This window comes from Alosa alosa, chromosome 13 (assembly GCF_017589495.1).
Source record: "Alosa alosa isolate M-15738 ecotype Scorff River chromosome 13, AALO_Geno_1.1, whole genome shotgun sequence".
Lineage (NCBI taxonomy): Eukaryota > Metazoa > Chordata > Actinopteri > Clupeiformes > Clupeidae > Alosa > Alosa alosa.
This window is the reverse complement of record NC_063201.1, coordinates 27,845,187-27,855,010: the sequence shown is the minus strand read 5'-3', so window position 1 is coordinate 27,855,010 and position 9,824 is coordinate 27,845,187. Positions and strand designations below refer to the sequence as shown.

At 41.5% G+C, this 9,824-nt stretch overlaps 1 protein-coding gene across 2 annotated transcripts; it reads left to right on the top strand.

Annotated features, from left to right (window-relative positions):
* The first annotated feature begins 615 nt into the window (after window positions 1–615).
* On the top strand, window positions 616–8,608 carry LOC125306032 (rhodopsin-like). 2 transcript variants are annotated; one of them, XM_048261168.1, is made up of 10 exons: window positions 616–1,310; window positions 1,558–1,687; window positions 2,674–2,824; window positions 3,256–3,390; window positions 3,650–3,789; window positions 4,765–4,903; window positions 5,358–5,472; window positions 5,745–5,825; window positions 6,117–6,642; window positions 7,841–8,608. In XM_048261168.1, the coding sequence occupies exons 2-10, from the start codon at window positions 1,561–1,563 to the stop codon at window positions 8,110–8,112; spliced, it is 1,686 nt and encodes a 561-aa protein (XP_048117125.1). In that variant the 5' UTR covers window positions 616–1,310; window positions 1,558–1,560; the 3' UTR covers window positions 8,113–8,608. The 2 variants fall into 2 exon arrangements, with proteins under 2 accessions (XP_048117125.1, XP_048117126.1); XM_048261169.1 differs by lacking the exon at window positions 3,256–3,390.
* The last annotated feature ends 1,216 nt before the right edge of the window (window positions 8,609–9,824 follow it).

Genomic DNA, 9,824 nt, shown 5'->3' with positions numbered 1-9,824 from the left:
TAGATAGAAAAAGTAAAGCTGTTATGTCCTGTGTACTCAACCTCAGTCTCTCTCTGTGTAGTTTCATTGGAGCCATACAGTGTTACTGACTGTTATGACTGCTTTTAACAGACTACTTTACAAACTGAGTGGTGTTGTACACTGTGTTGAGCATGTATGCATGAGATGCTGATCTGATGTCTTACAGCCCAACATGTGGTTTTAGTGTGTCGTGTATTTCATCTGAATTTTAAATCTTCTTCAGCATGTGGTGGTGCGTGAGTTACGATCTGTGTTGTTCAGGTTCACAAAAGCACATCATGTGAACCGCATCATGCATCACCTTAAAGCTAAGATTAATGCTTTGTCTTATAGTGTGTGTTTGTGTGTGTGTGTGTGTGTGTGTGTGTGTCAATGTTTGCGTGTGTGTGTGTGTTTGACTGAGAGAGTGAGTGTGTTAATACTGTTTTAAGCCTCTCTCCTCAATTCCTTTGATAAGAGTGGGGATTGAGGATTAGTTAAGCTTTTGAGTTGAGTTTTTGCTGTTTTTATCTTTTTAAATTATGATTTCTTTCTCTCTCCCACTCTCTCTCTCTCTCTCTCTTCCTTTCTCAATCTATCTCTCTATCTCTCTCCTTTATCTCTCTCTATCAGTCAGTTGTATTTCTTTTGGACCCTCTCTCTCCCTTTCTTTCTCTGACCCTTTTCGACCTCTTTACTGTAAATGGTGCACTACAGAGATTAAGTCCCTGAATCAGACCTACATTCATCTTAATCTGTTGGCCAACAAGATGTGTGGCTCTAGGATGTCATAGCTTCTATTACTATTCTGTCTGTTCCTCCCTTCATCCTTCTCTCTCTCTCTCTCTCTCTCTCTCTCTCTCCTTCATGACATCATCCGCCCACCATATGCACATCATAATGGGATGGCAGGGGTGGAGCACACAATCGTTCATAGAGGGAAAGCAAAAAAGTGGATGGGGGAATGACGATTTGTCTGTTGGAGAGAGAAAACAAGTGAGAGAGAGAGAGAGAGAGAGAGAGAGAGAGAGAGATGGGTACAAGCATGGAGGTGAGAGGTCAAAAAGGTTGAGAGAGCTGGTCCAATACTTTTGTGCATGCTGGCTCTCGCACTGGTCATTTCCTTACCAGATGGTCAGGGATGTTGATTTACTTCATCGCTACATAAAACAGAAAGAAACCCAACTTGCTAAAGAAGAGGAGAGAAAGGCAGAGCAAGAGGACGAGAGAACTCTAGTTCTCCGCTATTTTTAGGGAACCTGACTGGTATTCGATGCCTGCATTCTCCCTGGGATTTTAAATGAACTAAGGTAAGAACAGCTGTCCCAGCACTATAGGGCAGCTCTGATGACTTCAAAAAAATCCTTTGGCTTGATCAGGTCTTTATTCTTTCCTCTTGAGTTAAACTTGCATGAATTTGTCTTCACTTTGTCTTAGCATTTTACCCATTCTTAGTGGCTATGCCTCATTGTCTTAGCATTTCACCCATTCTTACCTCATCTGTTTTTACTTTCCTCTCTTTCTCTCTATCTGTCTCTCATTCTTTTTCTCCCTTAGTTAATGTCTGTGGGAGTGAATGGTACTTTGAGAGGGGCTGTCTCTGTACCCTCTTCAATTACCCCTTTCTTCCGGTCCCAGCTGTCACCCTCCGCAGACTTAGCTGTGGCTATATTCCTCATCACCACAGGTAAATCCGGGCATCACTACAGTGACTCACTCACACATAACACACCACATGTCATTGTGGTGTAATCTCTCACTGCATCCCGGAACATAATGCAAGCAGTAATATGAAAACTGTTCACTATTTGTCAGTCATATCCATTGGTATGTAGTAAAAGTTGCATTTTGGTAACTGAAAGTAAAGTGGATTGACGGATCATGGATCATTTGTGTCTGTCATGTTCCAATTCAATATTGTATTTGGGAGTTGGATCATAGTGTGTGTGTGAAGTTGGATCATTGTGTGTGTGTGTGTGTGTGTGTGTGTGTCTGTGTGTGTGTGTGTGTGTGAGTGTGCACACATATTAAATTAAAAATCATATATTATGTATTGATTGACACAATGTGATGTGAAGGGAAAATTATTTTGGTTCACAGACAATCAATGAAAGCATATTTGCACCGCTGTGCCCGCCCATTGTTATGGGGCAGCCAGGGGTCTCAGAGCCCACCTGAAGTCTGTGTGTCTGTGCTGGCCATTCTCCATCGTCTCTGTCCCACAGGCACCCTTTTTTTTATCTCTTTTTATTGCCGTTCCTAAAGCATGGGAAAGGCCCTGCACTTCTCTCTTCATGCTCCCTCTCTCATGAAAACAAGTGGAAGCTTTGTGTTGGAGAAAGCCTTGTGACTTGAGTGTTCTCCTTACTTGTTAATACTTATAATGATTTATTGCACGTTTGCTTTTTATTGTTTTTTTATGTTGTCTTGGGTTTCCTGAACATTCAAATTCTTTGCCACTCAACAGTTGTCAATTTGTGTATACTGAATATGCTCCACAGCAATCTCTGAACTCTGCTTTTTTCCATATTCCATTTTTTTTATGTCTCTTTCAACTTGTATAATGTTGAAAACTGACAGTTGACATCTGCATTGCATACTCATTTATGCTCACGTAACGTGTAATCTTTATGTGTATACTTATGTAATATACCTCTTATATATCTTTCCTAGGCGTGGTGTCAGTGGTGGGTAATGGTGTGGTTTTGCTGGTTTATGGGCGAAAGAGAAAGAAACTCAGGCCCCATGAGCTGTTGACCATAAACCTAGCGGTTTGTGACTTTGGCTACAGTCTCCTCGGCGCACCCTTTCCTATAACGTCCAGGTGAGTGAGAGGCTTTTACTCTCTCATAACATGTATGAGGATGCACAAGTTTGCCTATGTATAAAGTATATTCATATGAATAAGGATGCACGAGCATAAGAATTTTTTGCGCAGTGCATACCACTTTGTATCTGGAAGGGCAATTTGATGGAAACTAGCATTCTGAAACACCACAATCTTAAGATTTTCTGACTATAATTGTAATATTCCATATGGAACATTTATAAATAAATATATAAGTCAGCAGGACACCCAAGTCACAAGACTTTCTCCAACATGTCATATATAGTCGTTCTTGCTTTTTCCTGATATATAGTATACTGGCACTGCCTGAGGATTCCTCATATGGGGATGCTTTCAGCAAAAAAAAACCAACAAACATTAGTATGTCATTTCATGTCACATTCATCCCATCTGATTCTCATAATCAGATGCCCAGCAGGGATTCTCTTCATGGCTGATTGGCCAAATCAAAGTGAACAGGGGAGGGCTACTGCAGGGGGCCACATAATCAGGAGGAAAGCAGACCTTCGTGGTTCTGCGTTGTGGAATGGAACCGCCATCAGGTTCTGTGTCGTCCTGAATTATGTTATACAAATGATTAGGACTACTTACAGGCTACATTTACAGATAGCCTCCTTGTAGTAGTTTTACCATTTTATTACTATAAATAAGGACCTCATTTATGTAGGGGTTTTAAATCTGTCTGTGTAATAGCATCACTGCCAGCTGTAATTAAATGATTGTAACAATTCCAAAGTTGCAAGATGTCTTCAATTGATTGTGATGTGTGAATCATGCAGTTGTCTTTGGTCTCTGTGATAGCCTGTCTCATGCCTGGGTGTTTGGTCAGACTGGGTGTCTTTACTACGGGATGCAAGGCTTTGTGTTTGGCATCGGCTCTCTGATCACCACCTGCCTTATCTCTCTAGACCGCGCTTTCAAGATCTGCAGCATCCAGTACGGTAAGAGGCTTAAATGGGACGGAATCACCAGAAGCCTGGTAGTCTAAAACATTTACCACTTTGTTGGTTCGTTTTTTATGGCAATTAACATCTTTTTTTTAACATATGCTTTTCATTTGCTTGCCCTTTCTGTGTTGTTTTGGAGGCAAAGCAAAGAGAATGCTTCAGATAATCTCATTTTAAATTATACTCAAATCTTTTCATTTGGAGCAATTTATGTTTTGAGCAAAGGTCCTTTGGGCTTGAGTCCTCCTTAGACAACAGTGATGAAGTTTTCTCTTCACCATTTCTGGCCTCAATTGTCAGTCAGCCTGTCTCCAATTTTCACAATTGTGGTCAAATGTCATTCACCATTCATCTAATCCTTTCTGCTTTCTGTAGCACGAATGCTTTCTCCCCTCTTCCTGTGTTACCTTGGTTTCTATCTCCCATCCTGAATTCTAAGGTCACCATAGGGATAGAGATTGTCTTTGTGCCCTGGTCATTATGGCACAGCACAACGCACTGGGGTCATTATTGGGCCTGTCATCTGTCCATCAATGGGATTGTGACTACGCATTATGGAGCTATGAGATATTAAGCTCTAATTACCTGGACTGATGCTATCATAAACCCTGTGACGGATAATGATTGTACATCAGCAAAGCCATACTGGCCCTTTTGATTAGACAACGCCATGTTGTTAACATGATATTAACAGTGTGCGTCATAGAATTTCAGAGTGGGAAGCAGTGGATGAATCGTAATTAAAGTCATATATGAACCAGCCAGTCAGCCTGTTATTGTACTGTATGTTTACACTGAAGTCATTTTAATAATACAGTATGTGCAAAGGATGGCATATCCTTATCAATTTGGCATTACGAAGTCTGTATAACTACTAACCCAAATATAAAGTGTGATGTTATATAGCAAGATGTGTTTTGGTTGGGGTCGGTCAATGTACCTTTATGTCTCCCACTTTCTCTGTCTCAGGCCAGTGGGTTGAAAGGAGACATGCATCTTTGTCCATTGTGCTGGTATGGATCTACACCATATTCTGGGGATTACTTCCTGTTTTCGGTTTCGGTAGCTATGGGCCAGAGCCATATGCCACAAGCTGCACAATTAACTGGTACGTTATGCAATCAGTGGTACACCTGTTTCCTTCCCTACATTTCTAAAATTAAAAAATTCACCTGAAGAATTGCTTCAAACACACAGGATGGTTGAGCATCCCTTTAAAGAAGATCTGTTTCCTCATTAAACATATAATACAAATTGCTCCCCATTCCTAACACACCACTCTCAAATATTAAAAGAGATTTCCTAAATCTGAACAGAGAGATTCACAGTGCATGATGGACTGCAACAAAATGGATATCTTCCCCTATTGTAGTAGATCACTACCTGTTCTTTAGTCAGTTGGATTAAAGTTGATCTTCATGAGATCCAAGCCCAATCAGCCCCAGAGTTTTCCCTAGCATCAACTGCTCTCTGGGCTGCATGGTTGCATACCATCTACACTGCTCTCACATGGTCCAAATATAAAAAAAAAAAACCTTTGTGGTTCCCATATATCCCAACAGGTGGAGTATGAAGTCATCTCTCAATGACAAGATCTACATCTATCTCATAATGTCCCTCTGTTTCGGAGTGCCCACCTTGATCATCATCACTTCTTACATCGCCATCATGGTGACGGTAAGGAGAAATGTTTTGTGTGGCACAAAAAGCATTGTGTCTACGGAAACTACTACTGGGTGAGAGACATGGTGGTGGAACAGTTGAGACTATAGAGTGGGGTAGGGGGAACCATCACTGTATATTTTATACAGCAAAAAAACAAAACAAGTACATTTAGCATAAACTTGAAAACTTGAAAAATGGTACAAGAATTGTGCAATTTTACTTTGAGGGTTGTGATATTTCTTCTCAGGAATGCAGTAACAGTGCTGATGTTTATATTCTTTTAGGTTTATCGCTCTAGTCGTACCTTGGCATCCATTCCATCCTCAACTGTCACACACAGCAGCAAAGAATTGAGACTCACAAAGGTGATCTTTTTCATGTGTCCATATCTCTCCTCTTTCACTTTGAGCTTAATGCCCTATTTATCTAAGTTCGTCTACTGTATCTCAATGTCAGGGAATTAGATTTCCCTGGGCATAAAGTATATGGAACTAAAAACAGTCAAAGCTGTTTTAATGGCTTATAGAAAACCTTCTGTTCAAATTTTTAAGTGTAATTTGGGGTGTCCTCTATGGCAACAATGTGAATAACTACATGCAATATGATTGTGATCTATAAACAAATGCAAACAGATGAACGAACCTCTTCCATTACAGATCGCTGCAGTGGTTTGCTCATCCTTTCTCTTGGCCTGGATGCCGTACGCTATCGTTTCTCTCTACTCCGCACTGACAGCCAAGGAGGAACCAGGAGAATATGTAGGAATCCTGACAGCTGAAGCTGGACCGACAGGGCAAGCGACCCCCAAGCTGGCCGATTTCCTCGCTTTCCCGTCGCTCCTCAACTGGACCTCCGTGGAAAATTACACCACTATCCACAAGACTCTGGACATGTGGAGTAACAGTACAATGCAATCCAACTTCAGGCCGGACTTCAACCCGGTGTCTTCAGTGGGTCCTGGTTCAGTCCTGGGGCCCCAAAGCACTCGGGCCGTGTCCAGCCTGCCTCCGGAGGTGACGCTGATCCCAGCTATGTTCGCCAAATCGCACTGCATGGTCAACCCCTTCATCTACCAGATCATGAACCACGAGTTCAGGGCAAACGTGTGCTACATTTTCTGTGGGAGAGGCTTGGACAGAGAGATGACAAGCCGAAGAGGGAGAGAGGGGAGTGACTCTGAAGGTAACATACCCACTGACACACACAAAAGCCAATCAGAGGCCCAGTGATAAACGTACCTAGCAGAGACAGGTCGGTAGCAAGCCTTTCGAAACTGGGGAATATAGCACACACTGAGTTTTCCCCCTCATATTCTGTGCTTTTCTGTGAAATCTTCACTTCAGTAGCACACATAGTCTACGCCAAACTTTCTAGATTTATTCGTACCTTTGTATTCCTACAGTACAAAGGTTTTGCAGAAGGTTTTGTTAATATATCATTTGTAGCCTAATTTATATAACAGTGTATTTTGCCGACAGTGTATGCGCACTGTGGCCACAGCGAAGTCAGACGCACGAAATGGGCAGAGTCAGGCCGAAGTTAATTAATAAAAGATAGATAGATGGATCAGAATTGAACACTGGTTACATGTGATTGGTTTATTCAGTTTCACTTCACTGGAGCGATTTCACCCATTTCAGAGTCCCCACTTTGGCGTAACTTCCTGCTACCTGTATCACCGCCAAACTCGGGCCCTTTATCCCTAAAAGCATGGCAAAAAAAATCTGACTAGGCCTACTTACAGTATTTTCTGATTTATTGAATGATAAAAAAGATATCCAAATTCCTTCTGTAAAAAAAACTTTATCCAACATTCAGATTTCTATTTTGCAAATGGATAATGGCTGATTTGCATATATAAATATAATATTTCAGAACACTTGTAATATAAACAATATCTATTAGTTTATAGACAAATATATTACTTTTGTGAGAGAGTTATAATGGAGACATAATTTATTCCTAGTCTAATCACCTTAGAAGACGGTCCAACCACACTAACATTTGAGATGTAGGCTACAGAAATATACAGTTATACATATAATACGTAAGGGATAATGTATAGAACGCCGGTCATTATTGGGAAAATAAGTCCCGACAGGGCGAACTTGTTCTCTTTTAATTTGTCCTCCTGCTACAAGAATTTGCTGTATTTTAAATTTAAGCTCCATCTGTCTGAGCTCATCTTTTAATTTCTATACCAAGGTGTTCAGTGAACTTAGATGTGCATCAATCGTTCGAGTGCATCGATATGATATCAGAAAGAGACAGCCACAGACCTCATGACTGCTCTGCACCCACATCATTTTTGTTTGTTTTGTGTGTGTGTGTGTGTGTGTGTGTGTGTGTGTGTGTGTGTGTGTGGTGTTTCTCTTTGCAGGCAACCGCAGCAGCATGAACCTGTCCTACTGCCACAGCTGGAGGAAGAGCTCTTCAAACACCCCGAATCAGGGAGACCACAGGAAGAAGAAGCTCCAGAATCCGGGCAGTGAAAAGGGCCACCGCAGCTCCTGGCACGGCAGCGGAGGCAGCGACTGGGCCTCCCTGGACGCAGCCACGCTGGACACCCAGATCAACATAGAGGGGGAGAAAGGAAGTGAGAAGGGTCAGGGAGGGTCCACCTCCAGCAGTCTGTTAACTTGTGAAGACTGAGGTGATGATTATGGTATGGGGAAATGGCTGTTAAAAATATATTTATTCTTATATGAAGATCTTTATGAAGAAGTGTATATTTTATGAATTTTGTTTATTTGTAATTGATTTAGAATGCATACTTATGCGTGCTTTCACTTTGTCATTCCTCACTGATAATGCTCTATGTGCATTAAGCTGTTTCATTTGCATATTCATATTTGACTAGATGGCTATTTAGGTGAATAAGTAGCCTATATCTAGAACTGGACAGACTTTTACCTTTAACACACTGTGTAGCTCATATGGACATCTTCTATTGACAATCATCCAATGACAGCCAGCAAGAGCATGTTGTCTATGTTAACCTTGACACTATGGTCCTGTTGCTGCCAACTGTCCTGATTTGATTTATAGAATGATGCCATGACTCTCCATTTAGAGTAGGCATAATTATGACCGCCGCGCAGCGAAACGTGGTTTAGTCAGATTTTTTTTTTTTTTTTTTTTTTTCGCATGCCCAAATTTCCGTCAATGATTCCCGGGACACTGAAAGACCGGGGTACACGGAACTTGGTCGGACATGTAACCCACATGGATAGCATGGAACCATCGTTTTTCGTTTTGATCTGTAGCTTCCCGCTGAATTGGACCCCGAAAGGAGGGTAGGGCAGACACAGTTTTCTGTGAATATCTCGAAAACCGTAGGGTTTAGGAGGACCATTTTTTTTTTTTTTGTATGTTGATCTCAAGGGGCCATGTCAACCCATTCCATAACCACTCATTTCATGTATAGCGCCACCTAGTTAAACACAAAAAAGTAAAAATGAGGTGGTGTAATTGAAGGTATCTGTGACCTAACATAGTCAAAACTGCACGAAATTGGAAGTGTAGGATCATTATGACACCCTCTGTATGCACGCCAAGTTTTGTGGAATTCCGTTCATGGGAGGCCACACAATAAATTAATTTATGTTACTATACACCAACTGGCCTGTAGGTGGCCGGAGACAGTTTTCTGTGAATATCTCGAGAACCGTAGGGCCTAGGAGGTCCACCTTTTTTTTTGTATGTTGGTCTTAAGGGGGCATGTCAACCCATCCCATTACCACTTATTTCATGTATAGCGCCACCTAGTTAAAAATTAAAAAGCAAAAAATTAGGTGTTTTCATCTCAATATCTCTGGCTGACAAGGTCAAAACTGCACGAAATTAAAAGGCTAGGATCATGACACCCTCTGAATGCATGCCAAGTTTTGTGTACTTTCGTTCATGGGGGGCCTTACAATAACATAATTTATGTGTACATTTAGTGACGACACCAACAAGGATTCCCCGACACTGAAAGACCGGGTACACAAAACTTGGTGGGCATGTACCCCACATGGATAGCATGGAACCGTCATTTTTCGTTTTCATCTGCAGCCCCCGCTGGACTGGACCCCCGAAAGGAGGGTAGGGCAGACACAGTTCTCTGTGAATCTTTTATGGTATGTTGGTCTCAAGGGCCCACATCAACCTGGCTCATAATCACTCATTTGTGATTTGCCCCCCGGTAAAAAATGAAAATCAGTAGGATTAAAAGAAAGCCAAAATAAATATTCATCATCATCATCATGGCTGCATTTTCAGTATTGGCGAGAAGTAGTCGTTTGTCCACTAGATGGCGTATCGTTGCAGTGAGACGTAATTTTGTTTGAAGTTAAAAGTGGGTTGGAAAAAACAATGGACGC